Source organism: Oncorhynchus mykiss, chromosome 3 (genome assembly GCF_057628025.1).
Source record: "Oncorhynchus mykiss isolate SJ-2025 chromosome 3, ASM5762802v1, whole genome shotgun sequence".
Taxonomy (NCBI): domain Eukaryota; kingdom Metazoa; phylum Chordata; class Actinopteri; order Salmoniformes; family Salmonidae; genus Oncorhynchus; species Oncorhynchus mykiss.
Window position 1 is genome coordinate 44,228,820 of NC_143024.1, and position 24,090 is coordinate 44,252,909.

At 40.6% G+C, this 24,090-nt stretch overlaps 1 protein-coding gene across 1 annotated transcript; it reads left to right on the forward strand.

The window, feature by feature from the left end:
• The first annotated feature begins 5,328 nt into the window (after positions 1–5,328).
• Positions 5,329–15,015, forward strand: LOC110518733 (thyrotropin-releasing hormone receptor-like). The gene is made up of 2 exons (XM_021596172.3): positions 5,329–6,550; positions 9,927–15,015. The coding sequence occupies exons 1-2, from the start codon at positions 5,768–5,770 to the stop codon at positions 10,362–10,364; spliced, it is 1,221 nt and encodes a 406-aa protein (XP_021451847.1). The 5' UTR covers positions 5,329–5,767; the 3' UTR covers positions 10,365–15,015.
• The last annotated feature ends 9,075 nt before the right edge of the window (positions 15,016–24,090 follow it).

Below are 24,090 nucleotides of genomic sequence, written 5' to 3' on the forward strand. Positions count from 1 at the left end.
GTTTGCCCGCTTTGAGGACAATACAGTGCCACTGACACGGCCTGCAACGAAAACATGCGGTCTCTCCTTCACTGCAGCCGAGGTGAGTAAGACATTTAAACGTGTTAACCCTCGCAAGGCTGCAGGCCCAGACGGCATCCCCAGCCGCGCCCTCAGAGCATGCGCAGACCAGCTGGCCGGTGTGTTTACGGACATATTCAATCAATCCCTATACCAGTCTGCTGTTCCCACATGCTTCAAGAGGGCCACCATTGTTCCTGTTCCCAAGAAAGCTAAGGTAACTGAGCTAAACGACTACCGCCCCGTAGCACTCACATCCGTCATCATGAAGTGCTTTGAGAGACTAGTCAAGGACCATATCACCTCCACCCTACCTGACACCCTAGACCCACTCCAATTTGCTTACCGCCCAAATAGGTCCACAGACGATGCAATCTCAACCACACTGCACACTGCCCTAACCCATCTGGACAAGAGGAATACCTATGTGAGAATGCTGTTCATCGACTACAGCTCGGCATTCAACACCATAGTACCCTCCAAGCTCGTCATCAAGCTCGAGACCCTGGGTCTCGACCCCGCCCTGTGCAACTGGGTACTGGACTTCCTGACGGGCCGCCCCCAGGTGGTGAGGGTAGGCAACAACATCTCCTCCCCGCTGATCCTCAACACTGGGGCCCCACAAGGGTGCGTTCTGAGCCCTCTCCTGTACTCCCTGTTCACCCACGACTGCGTGGCCACGCACGCCTCCAACTCAATCATCAAGTTTGCGGACGACACAACAGTGGTAGGCTTGATTACCAACAACGATGAGACGGCCTACAGGGAGGAGGTGAGGGCCCTCGGAGTGTGGTGTCAGGAAAATAACCTCACACTCAACGTCAACAAAACTAAGGAGATGATTGTGGACTTCAGGAAACAGCAGAGGGAACACCCCCCTATCCACATCGATGGAACAGTAGTGGAGAGGGTAGCAAGTTTTAAGTTCCTCGGCATACACATCACAGACAAACTGAATTGGTCCACTCACACAGACAGCATCGTGAAGAAGGCGCAGCAGCGCCTCTTCAACCTCAGGAGGCTGAAGAAATTCGGCTTGTCACCAAAAGCACTCACAAACTTCTACAGATGCACAATCGAGAGCATCCTGGCGGGCTGTATCACCGCCTGGTATGGCAACTGCACCGCCCTCAACCGTAAGGCTCTCTAGAGGGTAGTGAGGTCTGCACAACGCATCACCGGGGGCAAACTACCTGCCCTCCAGGACACCTACACCACCCGATGTCACAGGAAGGCCATAAAGATCATCAAGGACATCAACCACCCGAGCCACTGCCTGTTCACCCCGCTATCATCCAGAAGGCGAGGTCAGTACAGGTGCATCAAAGCTGGGACCGAGAGACTGAAAAACAGCTTCTATCTCAAGGCCATCAGACTGTTAAACAGCCACCACTAACACTGAGTGGCTGCTGCCAACACACTGACACTGACTCAACTCCAGCCACTTTAATAATGGGAATTGATGGGAAATGACGTAAATATATCACTAGCCACTTTAAACAATGCTACCTTATATAAATGTTACTTACCCTACATTATTCATCTCATATGCATACGTATATACTGTACTCTATATCATCGACGGTATCCTTATGTAATACATGTATCACTAGCCACTTTATACTATACTATGCCACTTTGTTTACATACTCATCTCATTTGTACATACTGTACTCGATACCATCTACTGTATCTTGCCTATGCTGCTCTGTACCATCACTCATTCATATATCCTTATGTACATATTCTTTATCCCCTTACACTGTGTACAAGACAGTAGTTTTGGAATTGTTAGTTAGATTACTTGTTATTACTGCATTGTCGGAACTAGAAGCACAAGCATTTCGCTACACTCGCACTAACATCTGCTAACCATGTGTATGTGACAAATAAAAATTTGATTTGATTTGATTTTGATTTGATTTGATTTACTTGTGAGTACCTGCAGAGTCACGCCGATGTGACGATGAGAACACCACTGATCAAGTCACATTTGTTTTGTGAGCGGTGTCCATGACTATTATTTAGGAGGTGTGGTATGTTAATATATGAACAATAACTATGTTCTTTCTGAATTATGCTTAAATGTCCAATCACAGAGAGGTTTTACAATGGGATATTTTTATTGCCTGTTATTTTTGCTGTAACAGCACCCACGACAGACTGGAAACAAGAAGTACCTTGCTCCAGGTCACAACAGCAGTAAACTGACATATTGATTCCAGTAACCCTTTGATTGAGTTACATAAAGGTTAAATAAATAAATCAAATAAATTGACGTCAACCCAGAGATTTATCACATCAGCCTTGGGAGTCGAGGCCTCAAATCAACCCTTCAATATGTATCGATAACATATTAGACTGAGGTCATTTTGAACCCCTATAGTGAAGGTTTTGTGCTTAGGGTGTCCAATTGTAATTACATGTCTCTCTCCATCTGTACTTTGAAAAATGTGTGATCTTAACCTCCTGAACTCTGCCTGTGAGGACGGACACACTATATATATACCTACATGTACATACTACATGCTGTACATACTACCTCAATAAGCCTGACTAACAGGTGTCTGTACATAGCCTTGCTACTCTTTATTCAAATGTCTTTTTACTGTTGTTTTATTTATTTACTTACCTACACACACACATTCACACACACACACACACACACACACACACACACACACACACACACACACACACACACACACACACACATTATTAATTGATGCATTATCAGCGTTCACTGTTTCAGCCATTCAACACAGATGCCCTCTTGAACTTTATGTATAACTTCAGCCAGTAGTTTTGAAAGAGGTGCTCACAAGTCAAAACGGGTTACCCGTTTGTTTGTGTACTACTTCATCCAATTGTGTACTACCGCATCCATTTTGTGTCATATGTTACGAATTTGTATGATAGGCTATATTATAAATCCAATTCATGGAATATGTTACACATTTATTGTGCTTAAAACCCCCTAGAGTCGATTGATGAACTGGTGCGTCAATCTCGCGAACATAATCCAAAAATCCCCATCAAAATCTGTCAATTTAAACTAGCGCACTGGCACTTCCGCATCTGTGGTGAAAGGTGGCAGGGCTAGAGAAGTGTTTGTCAGACCATGACACAAAACTTCTGTAGCGCCTGAACGGTTTGACTTATAACTATTATGACCACTCTGTGGAAAGGGGAGACTCTCATGAACACAATGGTGGTAACCGGTACCGGTTTTTAAAAAATGAACGGAAGAATTACGGTAGTTTTGTACCTGCCCAAAAAAGGGGTTGAATATGTAAAAGTGTGTGCAAAGATGTCATCAAGGCAAAGGGTGGCTACTTTGGAGAATCTCAAATATAAAATATATTTCGAATTGTTTCACACTTTTTTGGTTACTAAATGATTCCATATGTGTTATTTCATAGTTCTGATAGCTTCTCTATTATTCTACAACGTAAAAATAAAGAAAAACGCTGGAATGATTAGGTGTGTCCAAACTTTTGACTGGTACTGTACATTTTAGTCATTTAGACACTGTGATTCAAAATTACACTTTGTTTCGTTCAACCTATTCAATTCAATTTGTCTGAAATCAAATACCGAATTTGACAGATCAATGTGATTTAAAAAAAATTGAATTGATGCTTCTCAATTGCTTACAACACTTCATGCACATTCACATTGCATAGCGATGGGTGCAATGCAGTGGTGGAAGTCTAGCATAAGAGTTGGAGGCGTGGCCTAATGGGGCGTGGTTTTCACTTTGTAATTTTGGGCCACTCGTGAGAGTGAATGTCATTTCAGGTATTGTGTTGTTTTTTAAAATGATTTTATGTTCACTGCCAGCACTGACTCTTAAATGATATCTGCTTAATTAAGTACAGTGATACTAAAAAGCCCGGAAAGGTTTCCGTTGATGTAATGGCCACCATTTAGTTACATTATTCTAATCAGTTAATGTGAGAGTATTATGTAAAGAAAGTGTTTGGAGTCATTTATTCATGCAATGGAACCAACTTAATATCTTCATTAAGACGAAATGTAATTAATTGCTTGTAACCCATTTGAAAATGTGGATAGGTTATTCCAAAGTTAAATATCCACTTGGTAAAACATGAAAAATGTTTTTTTTTATATATATATATATATATTAGTTTGTATTTGTTACATTTTTTCGGTGAAACCAGAAAGCCAAAGTAAGTTCGGTGCTGGCTGGCTTGCCACTGAACCTAAGCAGGCTTGCCCCCAGGGCAGTAATTGGGGACATTGCCCTGTGTAGGGTGCTGTCTTTCGGATGGGACGTTAAACGGGTGTCCTGATTCTCACTAATGATCCCATGGCACTTATCGTAAGACTAGGGGTGTTAACCCCAGTGTCCTGGCTAAATTCACAATCTGGCCGTCATACCATCGTGGCCACCTAATCATCCCCAGCTTCCAATTGGCACTTTCATCTCCCCTGTAACTATTCCCCAGGTCTTTGCTGTAAATGAGAATGTGTTCTCAGTCAATTTACCTGGTGAAATAAGGATGAAAGAAAAAAACATTATTTGAATGTTCTGTTAAACCTGACTTTACATAGAACCACAGGAAACCTGCAGGAAACATGTATTGTTAAAGTACTGAAATTCCCACTGAAGAACATTGTTTTTGAACTATTTGAGAACATTCCCAATGTCAAACCAGTTGGAGAACTTTGCTAGGACATTACCAACATTTTAATGAAATGTAACCATGTTTGAACTTTTATGAAAAGTTCTGTTAAAGTAATGAAACACCAATATATCATTTTTGGTCAAGCAACTATCCTGCACTGTTCCCAGAAAATGTCGGGAAGGTTTAATGCAAAATGACCATAGGACAACCACGCTCTCACCAAGCTCTATGAAATATATAGTTCTCAGAACGTTATGTGCTAGCTGGGAGGTCAATGCAAGCAAGAGAAAGACGCTGAACCCATGTGATGTCATGATATCCAAGCAAGACTTTCATATAACCAATACATCTGAAATATCCAATTTTGAGTAGGATTTTACAAATTTACAATTTGAAATATAGGTGTGGTAATAATCAAATATAACAGTTGGCATTGAATCATATATTTGGTTAATATATTTGGTTTCACACAAACGTAGCTTTCTAAAATTGAGAATACCTAACTCCTTTATTGTTTTAGGCTTTATCCAAATAGTACATTTTTACTGTGTACATGTTTTATGTCCATTGTTAAAATGCATGCATACAGGGCTTTTCTGTTGGCTACAACCACACTACTACCAGAACAGCTGGTAGAGAGTGGAGCCACAGTCAAAACGCTGTTTGGAGCTCTGTGCGTAATGAGAAGGCTGTCTTAGACTGGAGCAGCGCACGACATGTCACACCTCTTTACTTTACCTCTTTGCTTATACTGTCAGTTTGCCTAACTTCGTGTCTAAAGAGGACTAAAACATGGGTAAACAACACCAACATCCAAACCTGGTCTTCGTATTCATCGAATATATTTTGCTCGATTTTATATGATATATCGCTTTCATAACCTCATGAAATGATTTACATTTTATTTTGGATAAGTAATACAAAAAACTTTATTGAATAATGACTTCGTTTTGGAACTAATATTTTTTTTTAATGGAGCTCTCGAGGCTATTTTAAATGTAAAGTCTATGTCTGAAATGAATTACTCCTCCAAGTGAAGTGTACAGAACTAAACCATGGAAAATGTTACTTCATATCCAGATAACCAGACGCTTGGTCCATGGACTGATTATAGCATGGAATACAAAGTGGTCAGCATATTTTTTGTGATCCTCATCTGTGGGATAGGAATAGTTGGAAACGTTATGGTGATACTAGTTGTTCTTACAACCAAACACATGCGGACACCCACCAACTGTTACCTGGTGAGTTTGGCGGTGGCCGACCTGATGGTTCTGACTGCGGCGGGACTGCCGAATATTACAGAGAGTTTGTATGGAGGAGGCTGGGTGTACGGATACGTCGGGTGCCTTAGCATAACTTATTTCCAGTACTTGGGCATCAACGCGTCTTCATGCTCCATCTCCGCTTTCACCATTGAGCGGTACATAGCCATCTGCCACCCCATAAAAGCGCAGTTTATGTGCACTCTGTCAAGAGCAAAGAAAATCATAGTGGTCGTTTGGGCTTTTACCTCGCTCTACTGCGCCTTGTGGTTTTATCTGTCTGACACGAAAGAGTTGATTTACGACAATATTACCTTGGTCTCATGCGAATACAAAGTGTCAAGAAATCTTTACCTGCCAATCTACTTCACTGACTTTGCAGTGTTCTATGTGGTGCCTCTCATGCTAGCCACTGTTCTGTATGGATTTATCGCTAGAATTCTTTTCCTCAACCCATTGCCGGCAGACCCCAAGGAAAATACTAAAAAGTGGAAAAAAGAATCATGCCAAGGAAATAGGATGATGAGCACCAACAATTCATCCTGTAGCACAACTGCCCGATCTCGCAGGCAGGTAAGTTGCCACTATTGTTTTAAAGTTTATCTTATAACGGTGTATCTACAGTGCAATAACTACAGCGTGTTTGTGTGTGTGTGACTCCAGTATAATTAGATTATGAATTCAACAGTTTTATAATTGCACTGGTATGATATGTCGTGAAGTTGGGGTGTTCATTCAAAGAATATACTGTACACTCGTACAAAAATTGCTTCCAAAAGGGTTCTTCGGCTGTCCCCATAGGAGAACCCATTTTGGTTCAAGGTAGAAGCCTTTTGTGTTCCATGTAGAACACTGTGTGGAAAGGTTTCTACCTCAAACCAAAAAGGGTTCTTCAAAGGGTTATTTTATGGGGACAGCCGAATAACCCTTTTAGGTTATAGATAATTAAGACCTTTTTTTCTAAGAGTGAAGACATCCGAGAGAAGTGAACATTTGCCCCCTGGGCACAGATGTCAATTCAACGTCTATTCCTCATCTATTCCACGTTAGTTCAACGTAATTTCATTGTAACGACGTGGAAACAACGTTAATTCAACCAGTGGGTAATCATTGTAAGTAGATTACAGTGTGCAGCACGAGCAAGTCAACATGCAACAAACCACGTTAATATAGACTCATAAAGCCTCACCGCTATGCTGACAGCACACGTCACTGAATGATGTAGTTTGTAACGCATATAGAGCATACACAGCACCTGAGACTGAGCATGCGAATGGGAGGGGTGTAAGTCTATCTGAAGAAAGGGAGCGGTCCGCTATATGGAGTGGATTTTCAAGTATTGTGGTGCCAGCAGCATGTTATGGGAATGCTTGTCACCAGCAGGGACTGGAGACAGAGTACCGGCAAAATAAATACTGGGATACATGTACACCATACCGGTTGAACATGAGCCAACACAATATTTAAAACGAAGATGCCAAGAAACCTTTAGGCTATTACACTACTATTTATCATTAACGCATGTCACCCTCGTGAAAATTAGTGAATGGACTAGAAAACTTGTGGAATACGCCGCAAAATGTGATGTGGTTCGACGATAACGGTGACATTTTGTGAGGGCAGAGATGAGTGGCCGAGAACGAGATGCGACTGGACAGTTTACAAGTGTAGGCCTAATGAATGACAACAACATAATTAAATTCCTTACACTTTTGGGTGATTTGTAAGAGATGTCTCTTTCCATTCATCAAATGGCCGCTGCTCAGTGCACTGTATGGATGTGGGAATTATTTTAGAGTGGACTAGCATGCTGACCACATCGCTCGCGTCGCGTGCGCGATCAGTGTACACATACATGTTATTCAATCATTACACCCATACTGCTCGCTCGCGGTTCCTTTGTGATGCTCAATGGCAAGTCCTGCCTCTCAAATTTCCTCATTGGTTTTTAGAAACATGCCATCTCCTCATTGGTTTTTGGGAGTATATACCCACGTGGGTGATTGACAGATGAACTGACATCCACGCTCCAGTCGGTTGTAGTAATGCACCGTAAGGTTGGGTGCCAACCGCCACATAAAGTCCAAAGAAGAAAAAGAAGCCTGTAGGAAGGAGGAGAGATAACGAGAAACAAATTCAGTTTACCGTTTTATCTGTGGATTAATTGTCGGAGTAGAGGACCTTGTGCATTTCAGGTAAAATAACAACCCAATGTTTATATCCCAGGACAAATTAGCCAGCACAGCAAGCTAGCCAGCTAAATTGCCATAAATGTTTAATTATTTTCGAACTGTCCGCAAATTAATATTTCAACCTGCGTGTCCTAATCGCTTCTGGTGTGGGTGTACAAAATCTATGTGTGCACGATGGCACACTGCGGACGTACGCGCGCGCCCGGTTTGGTCAGTATGTAACATGCGCAGGTTGCCAGGCTTACAGGAGCCCTTTGTAGTAATTGAAGTAATCAAATACCCCCCCCCCAAATGGCTTAGACTTTCCAGGTTAATGTTGCATTAACATAACCAGTCATGATCTCGCCCACCTTCCACCGCAGATGCGGAGGCATCTACCACAGATGCGTAAGGCTGACATAGGCGGATGCGGTGGATTGAGATGCAGCCCATGCAAAAAAAAAAATTGGATATCTCTAGGTTAAACTGACAGATTTGTATTGGTTACTTAGATTGATGCACGGGTGCATCAATAGACTCTTTGTTAAAAGGTAATGCATTTGAAAAGTTAAAACGACAGATTTTTACTAATAGGTCCACAGAGTTCCTATTAATTGAATAGGGATTCTATATGTAATTCTACCCGTACGGAATTATATATATAGTACCTTCACCCCTGGTAAAAATGAAAGTAGCAAAGCCCAGGTAAAACGGTTAGAGGAAAACCGCCTCAGTCTTCTATTTTTCAGCGGGACAATTACACACATTTTAATGCCAAAGACACACCAGAATGGCTTTCCAAGAGATGTTAAGTATTCCTGAGTGGTCCAGTCTCAGTCCTGAATGAAATTTGCTTGAAAATCTGAGACCAGGTTTGAATATTGCTGTCCATCAATGACTCCCAACTAAATTGCGTAAGCAATTTTGACAAAAACCACAGATATACTGTACATGTATGTTGCTTGAAGAGTTGAGCAAAGTTGGTAGAATATTAGAAAAAATGATTCCCAGCTGTAAGGGCTGCTGAAGGTGCTTCCACCAAGAATTAACTCTGGGGTGTGAAGACATATGCACTAAAGACATCTTTAATGTTTTATTTGTAATGAATTAGGTTACCTCGGTTGCACATCTTCCAGCCTTGTCTGTACATGGACCAAGCCGGCCTTGGGCTCTTTCTGTCTCAGTGGCATAGACAAGAAAGACAGATGATGGATCTGTGCTCACTGCTAGGTCATTTAGCAAAACAAGTCAGGATAAGGCTCTGACATAACACACGCATCTCTAACTGGCCTAGCGATGAATGGAAACCAGTGCAATCCATGCCACTTACCAGGGCCTGATGAATTACCTCGAAAGATCAAAATTGAATAAGCATAGTGATCAGGAATCTTCCTCGAGTAATGATGATAGTCGCTCCCTGGCCCTATCCAATAAGAGACACATCACTGGTATGAGACCTCACACCATAAATAAGTATGATAGAGTTTAATATAAACATTATCACATCAGAATTATATTTGTAATTAAACTGCTCTCTAGGCTCTGTTGGTTTAGTCTTACAGATGCTGTTTTGTCCGTCCCTTCAGTCTGTGGTTGATATTAATTGTCAGAGGGTGCTCTCTGACCCATTTTAACCACTTTTCTTTGCACAGCAGGAACAGAACATTGTTCATGTTCGTGTCAAAATGTTTTTTTTACAGCGGTCAAGCTGAATTCTATTCTTTCCCCTGTCTTTTGATGAAAATGTCTGTTGATTTTCTTCCATGTGTTGTTGTCAGGTGACTAAGATGTTAGCTGTGGTGGTGGTGCTCTTTGCCCTCCTCTGGATGCCCTACCGGACGCTGGTGGTGGTAAACTCCTTCCTGGACAAGGCTTACCTGGACCTCTGGTTCCTACTCTTCTGCCGCATCTGCATCTACCTGAACAGTGCCGTCAACCCGGTCATCTACAACGCCATGTCTCAGAAGTTCCGCACCTCCTTCAAGAAGTTGTGTCACTGCGGTCCGCAGCGATTGGAGAAGCCGGCGTCTTACAGCGCGGCCCTGACCTACAGCGTCATCAAGGACACAACCAATGGAGAGAGCCCTGACCACTTTACTACCGAGATGGACGAGTTGGCCACGCCCACACCCAGTGACCAGTTCCTGCCCAGCACCAAGAGGATGTCATTCGAGGACCCCTCTCTGTCATGCAGGGTTGCCCTTAGCACTCCCTGACAGAAAAAGTAAATCCATTCAGGCTCTAGTTTGTGAATTCTATTCTATAATTCATTTTCTGCAGAGGAATTGCTCTAATATTTCAGCAGTACAACGGCAAACATTAAATACCAAAAATGTGTTGTTAATAGAGGAAGGAATGCTTAATTTCTTTATCTAGCATGGTGAAAATATATTCTCCCCTCTCTGTAGCCATCTTAGCACAAAGCACCCAATTATAGGCATTGTTTAAATCAGTCTTAAACATTGTGTGACACACAGATTTAATTTTCCAGGTAATACTGCTTTCACTGCTTTCACATACTGAGCGACAGTTTCCATCTCTGTAGAGTGGAAAAAAGGGAAAGATATTATCCCTCTTTTTTTATCTGGAGAAGTCTAGGCCAGGTACTCAGTGTGTGTGTGTGTGTGTGTGTGTCTGTCTGTGTCTGTGTGTGTGTGTGTGTGTGTGTGTGTGTGTGTGTGTGTGTGTGTGTGTGTGTGTGTGTGTGTGTGTGTTTGTGTTTAAAAGTTCACTCTACAGGAGGAGTCAAACTGTCTGGCCATAGTTGTTTGAACCATCCTGCTACTTTGCATGTTTGAAAACAGCATAGAGAGAATGTGATCACTGACCACATTTCAAAGGCAAAATTCAAAGGAGGCAGAGTATTAAAACCATCTCTGCTCGAGGAGTGTAAATATCACACATTGCTTTGAAACCCGCCTGTCAGGGAAATAGAGATGAGGTGCGATGAAATTTCTTTAAAGGTTACAGATGATGAAAAGGACTGAGAGCAAAGCAATGCCACTCCAGGTCTTTCATCCGTTTGATTGCTCAATGTCATTTGACTTTGTTGTAACCTTATTGGTTACTATAAATCAGGCTCACCTGATATGGAACGTTCTGCAGGGGCTAGTGTCAAAAATGTATAGTAACCTTATGGCTAAAAGGTTCACCTGATATAGAACTTTCCACAGGGGCTAGTGTCAAAAAAATGGAGCATGGTTAAACATCCTGCTGTCCCCATAATGGACTACTGTGGTGTGGATTCAATCAAAAAGAGTTGAAAGGCCCAGAGTTCATAATGAGAAAGTTATTTGATGACTCAGACACCTGGGTGGTTGATTGGTTGTCTCTAGGTCAGGGGCCTGACATGACCAGACCAAACATTAAGTTGACATCCGCAAAAGCAGAGACTGATGGTAGCATTTCCCCCCAAGCACATCCCACAGAGCAGCTATTCCCAAACTGGGGTACGCCCAATGCCGTCGGGGGTACGCCAAATAAAAAGGTGATTCACATTGAAGAAAAAAGAAAAAAAAATCTTCACATTTTCAAACAGTCCATTTATATTTTCCAACGGGCTATATATATATTTGGGTGAGGTTTTTTTCTCACCTTGTTTCACTGCCCAAAATTAAATTAAACCATCTAGTGTTCAGCGAAATAACAACACAATGTCAAATACAGGTAGCCTAGTCAAATAATGAACATCCAATCACATTAACCGTTACTCTCTCGCGGGAATTCCACTAACGGTCCGTATGTAGCCAAACATAGCTGCTGCTCATTCCGTTTGTTCGAAAATTGATAAATAGTTACAAAAAGTAAGGCCCACGTCCATAGAGACGCATACCAGCTCTACTGGTAGTACTGCTACTACCAGCAGTACTACACCTGCACCTGTCGACGACACAAGTTGTTTTGCTTCCACGAGCACATCCAATGCTAGCATCAGTAATTCTACAGTTGTTGTTAGCCCAGCTAGCATGGACACTGACAGTTGTGAATCTGATACAGCCGAAGAGCTACTGCCCCCTTTCCCGGGAAAGCACAGAACAACAGACAGGGACATTGGACCATAGAGACGCAAATATGATGAGAACTACACTTATATTGGGAGTAGTAGTGCCTTTCCTCAGCTGCAGTGTGTTATATGTGCAAAAGTACTATCTCACAACTCGATGAAACCTTCACTCTTGCGCAGACATTTAGAAACAAAACATGCCAATTTGAAAAATAAGCCACAGGAGTTTTTTGAGCGAGAATTAAGACGACTTTTGAGTAGTAAGACATGTATAAAAGCAACAGATACCATGAACAACAGATACCGTCTTATATGGTGAACTACCGAGTGGCTAGGACAGGCAAGCCACATACTATCGTGGAGGACTTAATTATACCTGCTGCCGTGGATATGGCTGGGACAATGCTGGGGGAAAGGCCAAAAAAACGACACCTTCATCAAACAACACTGTTTCACAACGCATCAATGGCATGGCAGGAGATGTTTTGAAACAATTACCGCTTCGCAAACAAGACAGTAAATTCTGTGTGTTACAGCTGGATGAGTCAACAGACGTGGCGGGCCTGGGACAGCTCCTGGAATATGTCCGTTATGGAATTTTTGGAAACCAGGACAACAGGAGAGGATATTTTTAAGGTACTGGACAGCTTTGTGACATCAAATGGACGTGGTCAAAATGTGTTGGTATCTGTACTGATGGCGCAAAAGCCATGACAGGGATACATAGTGGGGTGGTAACGCGCGTGCCAGCCGTTGCTCCCGATGCCACTTAGGTACACTGCAGCATCCACCGAGAGGCTCTTGCTGCCAAAGGAATGTCTGACAGATTGAAAGACACTATGGTTAACTTTGTTAAAGCAATGCTCCTGAACTCTCGTGTATTTTCTGCACTATGCAATGATATGGGCAGCACTATGTAACGTTTTGCCAACATGCAGAAGTGCGCTGGTTATGAAGGGGCAAAGTATTGACATGATTTTTTGAATTGCGAGAGGAGCTTAAAGTTTTATTTACTGACCGTAATTTTCACTTGTCTGACCGCTTTCATGATGACGAGTTTCTCACACGACTGGCCTATCTGGCTCATGTTTTTTTCTCGCCTGAATGTTCTGAATCTAGAATTACAGGGACCTTCCGCAAATATATTCAATGTGCGGGACAAAATTGAGGCTATGATTAAGAAGTTGGAGCTCTTCTCTGACTGCATTAACAAGGACAACACACAGATATTTCCATCATTGTATGATTTTGTGTGTGCAAATGAATTCAAGCTTACGGACAACATCAAATATGATATAGCGAAGCACCTGAGTGAGATGGGTGCGCAATTACGCAGGTACCTTCCCGAAACGGCTGACACAAACAACTGGATTCATTATCTCTTCCATGCCCTGCCTCCATTCCACTTACCAATATCTGAACAAGAGAGCCTTATCGAAATTGCAACAAGCGGTTTTGTGAAAATTGAATTTAATCAGAAGCCACTGCCATATTTCTGGATTGGGCTGCGCTCAGAGTATCCTGCCTTGGCAAATCGTGCTGTTAAGACACTGATGCTCTTTGCAACCGCGTACCCATGTGAGAGTGGATTCTCGGCCCTCACTAGCATGAAAATTAAACACAGGCATAGACTGTGTGAAAAATTATTTAAGACTGAGACTCTAATACAACCCAACATTGCAGAGTTATGTGCGTCATTTAAAGCACACCCTTCTCATTAACCTGTGGTGAGTTATTCATTTTTTTCGATGAACAAATAAAGTTTTATATGTAAGATGGCTAAATAAAGAGTAAAATGATTGATTATTATTATATTATTATTTGTGCCCTGATCCTGTAAGAGCTCTTTGTCACTTCCCACGAGCCGGGTTGTGACAAAACCTCACATTCATTCTTATGTTTAATAAATGTATTGTGTAGTATGTGTATGGCAGGCTTTAAATGATGGCAAAAAAAAAAACATTTGAGAGTGCGCTGACCCTGGTGCTAGAGGGGGTACACATCTGGAGGTTGAACGTTTGAAGGGGTACGGGAATATAACATGTTTGGGAACCACTGCCACAGAGCAAAGGCGAGATTAGAGGATTCATCAATGCCAAAGTGTCCTACTTTGGAGATTTGAGGGGGGCTGGTGTGTCATGGTACAGCCATAAAGCATGGGCACAGTGTCAAAAAACAGAAATATAAAGCATAAAAGGAATGAGCATTGATTGAATTTAGAATTCAAATCAAGAAAAAATATACAGTTCTTAGCTGTTTATTTTATGCTGATGAAACGCCCTCTCTGTCCCTTTTGGGATGCTGTAAAAATGCTTGCAAGTGATTGTTCGGTACCATGAGAAATGTATGTTTTTCAATGTATGTTTCAGACCTGTTTTCAATCCGTACCTTTGCCCAATTTAAATTGTCTGCCAGTAGAGCTATTGCGTAATAACGTTGTTTGTTTGGTTCAGTTTTATTGTTTTGTTCCAATCAATGTACAGTATTTTTGCTATGGAGCGATCAATGTGGAGCTACGCTGTTCTTCTTTGGTAACACTACAACTGCAGTATGTTTCAGAGAAGGTATGTGCACTTTCATCTACTGTCTCCGCTGCACAGTTTCCACCATAAAAGGGAGTGGTGCCTGGTAGCGAGTTTGCAGCATGGACACTGTAAAACAAATGATGTTGTGGTGTGATTTCAAAAAGAAAGAAATCTATGTACAGTATACAGTTTCTCTTCACTCAGCAATGTTGTGCAACCTGGTCTCTCCTGCTGGCAGTTCTCTGCCATTGTAAAAACTGCTCTTGTTGCTTGGATGGTTTGTGTTTTGTATTTTGCATTGTTATTTGTCTATAAGAAAATAAATGGATCACTGATCATGTAGCCTGTCAAATATTGATAATTACTCTCCGAATCCTGAGATTCATGTGCCATTATTTGCAGTTCATCTCTGTATACTTTGACACATCTTCATTGTATTTACACCAATTCAATTAGGATGCAATCAAAACACCTGGTTACTTTTGCAACTTCGTCAAAACACTATTAACATAGTGATTTTATCCAGATGACTACACAAATAAATACCCTGGATTTGAACACATATGGCAGCTAACAATATGGCAGTTTCCATCTGTCCTTATCACAGCACATTCATTTGGAGTAATACATGGGATATTGCTGTGGAAAGCAGCATTGAAAGCATCCGTTTATTTTTAAAGGTGCGCCCAGGCTGTATGCAGTGCTCAAGTGTATTCTTCACACACACTACATTAAATAATGGAGAGCTGTGATGACAACTGCATAGCGAATCATCAAAATGTCCTTCATAAAAACGTAAATTGAGATACAGTATATTGAAAAATGAAATGGGACGACAGCATTGGCCACATCAATCTTTAAACAGGTCCCCTGATTCGGCACTATTCGGAGGACCTGGAACAATCTGGCCCCTTGTGAGCAATGTACTCCATTTTTGGATAGTTGGATAGACCCACTAGACCTGTCAATGTTATGATATTTTAAAGTAAATAGCCTAGCTCAAGCAGACATGAGGTTTACCAGACACACATTTATTTTTTTATTACCGTAAAAAGTATTGTTATGGTAGCAAATTTGCATAAACATGTTGGCAAATTCTTTGTCTGCTAACTTAAAACTGCTTTGTTCTTTATAGAAGCTATAAAAGCAGCCTTCTCAGCAGTAACTAGATGAGAAAGACAATCATGAATGAAGGTTGAGGTGAAAGGAAGGCGAACAGAATACAGATAAATATAATAGCCAACCTCTATATCGTTCAATCATTCTCTATTTTTTTTTCTCTCTCTCACTCTTTATTTTTCTCTCTCTCAAACGCGAGCACTCATATACACGCGCGCACACACACAAAGACTTCTCCAAAGCTGGGGTAGGTTGTTAGGATTAATACAGTCAGATGTGACTCAAAGATGTTTGGGAATGAATGTGTGCATAGCCTGTTAACAGGATAAACTGGTCCTAATGACATTCCCATTGGAAAGGAGTTTGGGTATCCACATTTTCCCACATTATATTCCTCTCTGACTCCAAGGTTGCTCACCCACACACCTGTCACCCTCTGATAAAGCGCTCTGTAAATAACCAGCAAAATACCTGAATTACAATTTTCTCAATTAAATGATATTATTTCTACAGATATGCACAACACGGCCTTCTACAAACAGGTAGGATTTATAATTAGAAGGCCTTAGAAAAAATGAATACAACTTTTCTTACTAAATCATAAAAATTAACACAATCTTCCAAAGTCATACCAAGGAACAAGCAGTCAGTAATTTTTGTAAATAATTATTTTCAAAATTGCTTGTTAATTGACAATATAATGTTGCTCATACGTGCAGCAAGGAATAAACAGTACCAGCCATACGTTTGGACACACCTACTCCTTAAAGGGTTTTTCTTTATTTGTACAATTTTCTATATTGTATAATAATAGTAAAGACATCAAAATGATAAAATAACACATATGGAATAATGTACATGTGGTAACCAAAAAAAGTGTTTAAAAAAAATCTAAATGATTATTTTAGATTTAAAAATGTTCAAAGTAGCCACCCTTTGCCTTGATGAAAGCTTTGCACACTCACCTGGAAAGCTCTTTCAACAGTCAGTACTTGTTGGCTGCTTTTCCTTCACTCTGTGGTCCAACTCATCCCAAACCATCTCAATTGGGTGGAGGTTGGGTGACCGTGGAGGTCAGGTCATCTGATGCAGCACTCCATCACTCTTCTTCTTGGTCAAATAGCCCTTACACAGCCTGGAGGTGTGTTGGTATATTGTCCTGTTGAAAAACAAATCATAGTCCCACTAAGCGCAAACCAGATGGGATGTGTATCGCTGCAGAATGCTGTGGTAGCCATGCTGGTTAAGTGTGCCTTGAATTCTAAATTAATCACAGACAGTATCACCAGCAAAGCACCTCCACACCATCACACCTCCTCCTCCATGCTTCATGGTGGGAACCACACATGCGGAGATCATCCATTCACCTTCTCTGCGTCTCACAAAGACAAAGGCGGTTGGAACTAAAAATGTCAAATTTGGACTCATCAGACTAAAGGACAGATTTCCATTGGTATAATGTCCATCGCTCATGTTTCTTGCCCCAAGCAAGTCTCTTCTTATTATTGATGTCCTTTATTAGTGGTTTCTTAATTTGTGGTTTCTTTTCGGCAATGAAGCCCTGATTCACGCAGTCTCCTCTGAACAGTTGATGTTGAGATGTGTCTGTTACTTGAACTCTGTGAAGCATTTATTTGGGCTGCAATTTCTGAGGCTGGTAACTCTAATGAACTTATCCTCTGCAGCAAAGGTAACTCTGGGTCTTCCTTTCCTGTGGAGGTCCTCATGAGAGCCAGTTTCATCATAGCGCCGGATGGTTTTTGCAACTGCACTTTAAGAAACTATAAAAGTTATTGAGTGTGCAAAGCTGTCATCAAGGCAAAGGGTGGCTACTTTGAAGAATTTCAAATATAAAATATACATTTGTTTAACATTTTTTTGGTTACTACGTGATTCCATTTGTGTTGTAGATGTAGAAAATAGTAAAAATAAAGAAAACCCTAAGAAAGCTTTTGACCGCTACAGTATATGTATATAAAAAAGAAAAACAAACAAATATATAGCCAACCAACAGATTGTGTCCCTTCAGCTCCTCTCATCCCTATCTCACCCTCTCCTACCCTTTCGCCCAAGGAGGGTTGGACAAATGGAGCCAGTGAAGCTGTGGAGCGTAACACATTGACACTAACCTCAGCTAACATTTTATGTCCAGGGAGAGACACATTGATCGGGGCTAAAGCTCCGGGCCTCTGTGGGTTGAAAATGAGATGTTGAGCTGGACTGAAGGGGCTGAGAAGAGGAGGAAGAGAGGCTGAAGGAAGGAAGGAATAGTTGCAGCACTAGGCTGCTGGGCAGCATGGTTGATGAAATGGCCATGACCCTTTTTAGCCTCACTTCTAACTGGATCTGTCTTCTGGCTGTGGGGTTGGAAATGCTGTGCACTTATGTTTATTTTAGGATGAGGAGCTTCAGAGAGTGACGCATCTCTGTTTAGTTACAATATGGTCAGCATTCACACATACAACAACAAGATAAGCACAGGTAGCTGCCTAAATGGACACATTCAAATAGTCTATGCATACAGTGAATTTGGGAAGTATTCAGACACATTCTCTTTTTCCACATTTTGTTACATTACAGCCTTATTCTAAAATGTATTTAATCATTTCCCCCCCCCCTCATCAATCTACAGACCATACCCCGTAATGACGAAAACAGTTTTTTATTTTATTTTTTGCAAATGTATCGAGACAGGATTGTGTCGAGGCACAGATCTGGGGAAGGGTACCAAAACATTTCTGCAGCATTGAAGACCTCCATCATTCTTAAATGGAAGAAGTTTGGAACCACCAAGACTCTTTCTATAGCTGGGCGCCTGCCGAACAGCGCAATCGAGGGAGAAGGGCCTTGGTCAGGGAGGTGACCAAGAACGCAATGGTCACTCTGACAGAGCTTCAGAGTTCCTCTGTGGAGATGGGAGAACCTTCCAGAAGGACAACCATCTCTGTGGCACTCCACCAATCAGGCCTTTATGGCCTTTTCCCCATGTTTTATTTGCTATATTGTATTTACTTTGCCACCATTGCCTTTTTTTGCCTTTACCTCCCTTAACTCACCTCATTTGCTCACATCGTATATAGACGTATTTTTCTACTGTAATATTGAATGTATGTTTGTTTTACTCCATGTGTAACTCTGTGTTGTTGTATGTGTCGAAGAGACAAGAAGAGACAAGGCTGTATTCGCTGCCAAAGGTGTTTTAACTGGGTAAAGGGTCTGAATACTTATATAAATGTTTTTTTTTTTCTTCATTTTCAAAAGTACTAAAAACCTGTTTTTGCTTTCTCATTATGGGGTATTGTGTGTAGATTTATGAGGGGGGAAAAAATCAATTTAATCTCAAGGCTGTAACGAAACATAATTTAGAAAATTAAAGGGGTCTGCATACTTTCAGTATGCACTGTATGTAGTGCAAACTAATGGGGCGAACTCAGTGAAGTTGCCACGCACGCAGCTTTAGTTGTATCCTCCGTATATATAACATTCTATTGGCTGCAAGAAATTTGCATATTCATTTAAATTGAAAACCTACGTTTTGAATCCAGCGTAGTTTTGTATATCAGTTTCATAATTTATGTTCCATGCAATCGGTACATCGATATCTCATCCCAACTATTTTGCAATCCGTATGGCACAGCTGTAATTTTTTTGGTCCTTGTATACCTTTTGATTTATCACAATTGTCTTCAACCAATTTTGGTCTTTAATGCAGGGCGAACAGATAAGTTCCTTACTCTTCCCCTTCCACTTGCCTCTTTCATTTTTGCGGGAATGCTGCAATTAGTTGATTGTGATTTTGAATAGAGCAGACATTCCCATATATTTTTCTTAGCTGAGTGTGTGACATAACTCCACCAGTCCTATTTATGATATCGTTTTTCCATAAGTATTGTTTTTTTGATCAATTAGTATATTTGAGTTTAACCATAATATGTGTTGTAATATTTGTATTTTCTGGTGAATTTAATGGAAATTACAACCAACATTCTATGTCTTGCTTTAAAAATAACGATATTCTAGATGATTTCATTTTCAAATAACCCAAAGTGAGATGTTGTAATCTGAATAAAGGGGAAAAGGCCATTCTTACTCATCTGCTAGACAACCAGTTTGGATTTAAGTATACCTTTTGTAAAACTGAGGCCTTTAGTGAGAGGTCTAATGCTTTAATATTTAATCATTTCTGCCCTCCGAATTCATATTAATTATATTAATAGGCCCGTTTCATTTTGTCTGGTTTGCCGTTCCAAATCAAATTGAATATTTGTTTCTCATTTCATTTAAAAATCAAGCTGTTAGGCCATAATCAAACACAGAGGGTAAACTGGGATATGACTTATTCGGGGTGATTTTTCCACAAATAGACAGGTTTTTTTCCTTTCCATGGTTGCAAGATTTGATCTATTTTTGCTAACGTTCTATTAAAATGTGTTGTAGTGAGATCATTTCTTTCTTTCGGGACATGAATACCAGGTATGTCCACTACACCATCAGACCATTTTAATGGTAAATCATTCTTTATTAAAAACCTTTTCAAAGTCAGCTATAAATACCAGGCTTGGTTTTTGTTTCCAGTGCTTGTCTTATTCCAGTGCTTGTCTTCTATTGTTTCCAGTGCTTGTCTTATTCCAGTGCTTGTCTTCTATTGTTTCCAATGCTTGTCTTATATGTGACCGACCGGCTCGATTCTGTCTAATGTAGCAACATTTAAAATTGTGTTTTTTACATTGGATAAAAGTACAGACTCAGAGCTAGAAAATGCTATGTTATACACTACAGTTGAGGAACAATGGGACATTAATTCTGCTTTGAAAGCTGATAACCTCACTTTTGAAAAATGTCCTTTGAATGTTTTGGTACACCTACTGGAGAGCTCTTCTTTGTCTACACCCATTCAGCATCGTTCACACCATCTTAAGCTTTAGCCCCACCCATCTCTTTAAGGATTCACGTGAGGCCATGTACTAAACATCCCAAAATGTAGAAACTATCTGAATCTGCAGGTAGCTAACCAACCAGGTTCATTGTTAGCTAGCTAAAATTAGGCTATAACTAGCAAAGCAAATGCCCCTGAGATTCGAATAATATTACTACACAGATCATACACGTAACGTTAGCTAGCAAGACAGCCAGTTAACGTTAGCTAGCTAGCTAACAGTACACTTTAACTTGAAATGAAAACGACTTTCGGACAAAAATAGAAACCTATCTGAAAATGTAGCTAGCTAGACTATCTTACATGGATGGACGCTTCTCCCTCTCTGTCATGGATGCCATGGTTGCCCCTAGTTTGAAGGTGTAATCTGGAGACAGATATTTTATACAACAGCCTTCTCTGTGTGTTCTCTTTTCATCTCTGCCTTCATATGTGCAATCAAATGGCAGAAATTTCTCCTTAGCTATCATTCTCTAATTCCACTGATTTCAAAACTCAGTCCTCCAGTGATATCTTTAAAAAATAGCTGTGTTAGAAAAGATTACCTATCCATACTGACCAGCTCATGTTATAGACAGAAGCATGTTACATGGCAGACCAATCCAAACTCATCTCTCCAGCCCACTCATTATCTCAGCCAATCATGGTTGCTGTCTTTTTTCATTGCTAAACCAACTAGGCACATAATTTTAAAAATGTATTCGTATTTACAGATGGCATACAAGATTGTTATTAAGGCACATGATAGTTCACTTGTGCCAGAAGGTACTTCTGCAAAAAAACAAAGTTTTATTTAAAAAATGTTTACGTTCAAATGGCTTAAGTAGTGATGCGTGACATACGCCTAGTTTCCTGAAACAAGTCACATATTATTTCCAATGTATCCATTGTATCCATATCCAAAAACTGGCTGATTAGGATGAATAATGTCTGACAATACCTTTTTAATTCTATGCGCAATTTACTTTGCTAGAATTCTTGCATCACAAAACTGAGGTGTAAGAGGCCACCAATATTTTTAATGGACTGGATATTTATGTTCACCACCTGGGTCCTTTTTCAGTAATAGTGAAATCAGAACTTCTTGTTGAGTATCTGATAATTTTTATAGGTGTGGTTAAAACATTAAATAATGGTCCTCTGAGTAAATCAAAAAAGGTTTGATATACCTCAACTTGTATGCCATCCAGCCTGTCACACCCTGACCATAGAGATCCTTTTATTCTCTATGTTGGTTAGGTCGGGGTGTGACTAGGGTGGGTTATCTAGGTTATTATTGTCTATGTTGGCCTGGTATGGTTCCCAATCAGAGGCAGCTGTTTATCGTTGTTTATCGTGATCATATTTAGGCAGCCTTTTTCCACTGGGTTTTTGTGGGATCTTGTTTGTTTGTGTGTAGTTGCCAGTGTGCACTGCATTTGACTTCACGTTTAGTTTTGTCCTGTATTGTTTTGGTGAGTTTCTTTAATTAAACATGTGGAACTCTACGAACTCTGTGCCTTGGTCCGTTAATTCTACAAACGACCGTGACACAGCCGTGGAGTTTTCCCGGACTTAAAAAAAAAAATGTTTAAGGGGTGGATCAGCTTAATATTGTGGAAAGAATTTTGCTTCCATCAATGTAATTGTCTGCATCATTTCCAATCCTCCATATATTTATTTGGTTAATATATATATCCATATACACATATATACATACATACTTTAAAAAAATATATATATTATAATATTATTTTTTTTACCCCTTTTTTCTCCCCAATTTCGTGGTATCCAATTGTTTAGTAGCTACTATCTTGTCTCATCGCTACAACTCCCGTACGGGCTCGGGAGAGACGAAGGTTGAAAGTCATGCGTCCTCCGATACACAACCCAACCAAGCCGCACTGCTTCTTAACACAGCGCGCATCCAACCCGGAAGCCAGCCGCACCAATGTGTCAGAGGAAACACCGCGCACCTGGCAACCTTGGTTAGTGTGCACTGTGCCCGGCCCGCCACAGGAGTCGCTGGTGCGCGGATCATTACTATTTCGACCATACAGACTAATGATCCAAATCAGTTTATGGTCCAATCATTTTTTTGAAAGAATCCATCTACCTTGCGGATTTGCTTGGACAATTTTCACATTCGGATAAAAATTATTGTTAATTAATATCAGCACTTCCTTTGAGTTTCAATGGGAGAAGTACTGTATATTTTGCCCCCAGTCCTTTTTCCAGTATACTTAATTTAAAATTGTTTACTGAGTTTCCTGTGAACAATAGATATTATACTCCTTCTCTTTTAACCAGGTGAATACTGATTGTTTTTCTTATTATCTGCAACGCCATTACAATTGTAACTGCCTATAAATATTTCACCATTTACCATAATGAGATACTAGTTTAAATTCTATGTATCACAATATACTGTATGTTTGTAAACTTACCATTAAAAAGTACCATGATGATTGAGTGTGCATCTTCTGTACCTGTATCATGATGTTTGCACTTCTACTGAATAAAACTTCAATTGTTCTTCATTATTCCACCCGATATTAATGTTGTCATCCCCAGTGACTGGCAGAACACCCCTGTCCACCTGGATCTCAGAGCCTTTGAAAGATTGGGACCCGTCCTTTAAAAAGAGCACATAGTGCCCCCTACAGAACAGAAGCAGATTAACACCCAAAAGCATTTCCAACGCCCTCACCTCAATTGTATTGTATACAGCTATTTAAAAATATATATACAGTACCAGTCAAAAGTTTGGACACATCTACTGATTCAATATATACACTACCGGTCAAAGGTTTTAGAACACCTAATCATTCAAGGGGATTTCTTTATTTGTACTATTTTTGACATTGTAGAATAATAGTGAAGACATCAAAACTATGAAATAACACATATGGAACCATGTAGTAACCAAAAAAGATTTAAACACAAAATATATTTTATATTCATTAAAGTAGCCACCCTCTGCACTGATGACAGCTTTGCATACTCTTGGCAATCTCTCAACCAGCTTCACCTGGAATGCTTTTCCAACAGTCTTGAACGACTTCCCACATATGCTGAGCAGTTGTTGGCTGCTTTCCCTTCACTCTGTGGTCCAATTCATCCCAAATCATCTCAATTGGGTTGAGGTCGGGTGATTGTGGGGGATAGGTCATCTGATGCAGCACTCAATCACTCTCCTTCTTGGTCAAATAGCACTTACATAGCCTGGAGGTGTGTTGGTATATTGTCCTGTTGAAAAACAAATGATAGTACCACTAAGCTCAAACCAGAAGGGATGGTGTATCGCTGCAGAATGCTGTGGTAGCCATGCTGGTTAAGTGTGCCTTGAATTCTAAATACATCACAGACAGTGTCACCAG

Bases quoted from the DNA above. Each gene is read 5' to 3' on its own strand.
- LOC110518733 (XM_021596172.3), top strand. From the start codon at position 5,768: ATGGAAAATGTTACTTCATATCCAGATAACCAGACGCTTGGTCCATGG. The intron at 6,551-9,926 runs GTAAGTTGCCAC...TGTTGTTGTCAG, and splicing joins CTGCCCGATCTCGCAGGCAG to GTGACTAAGATGTTAGCTGT.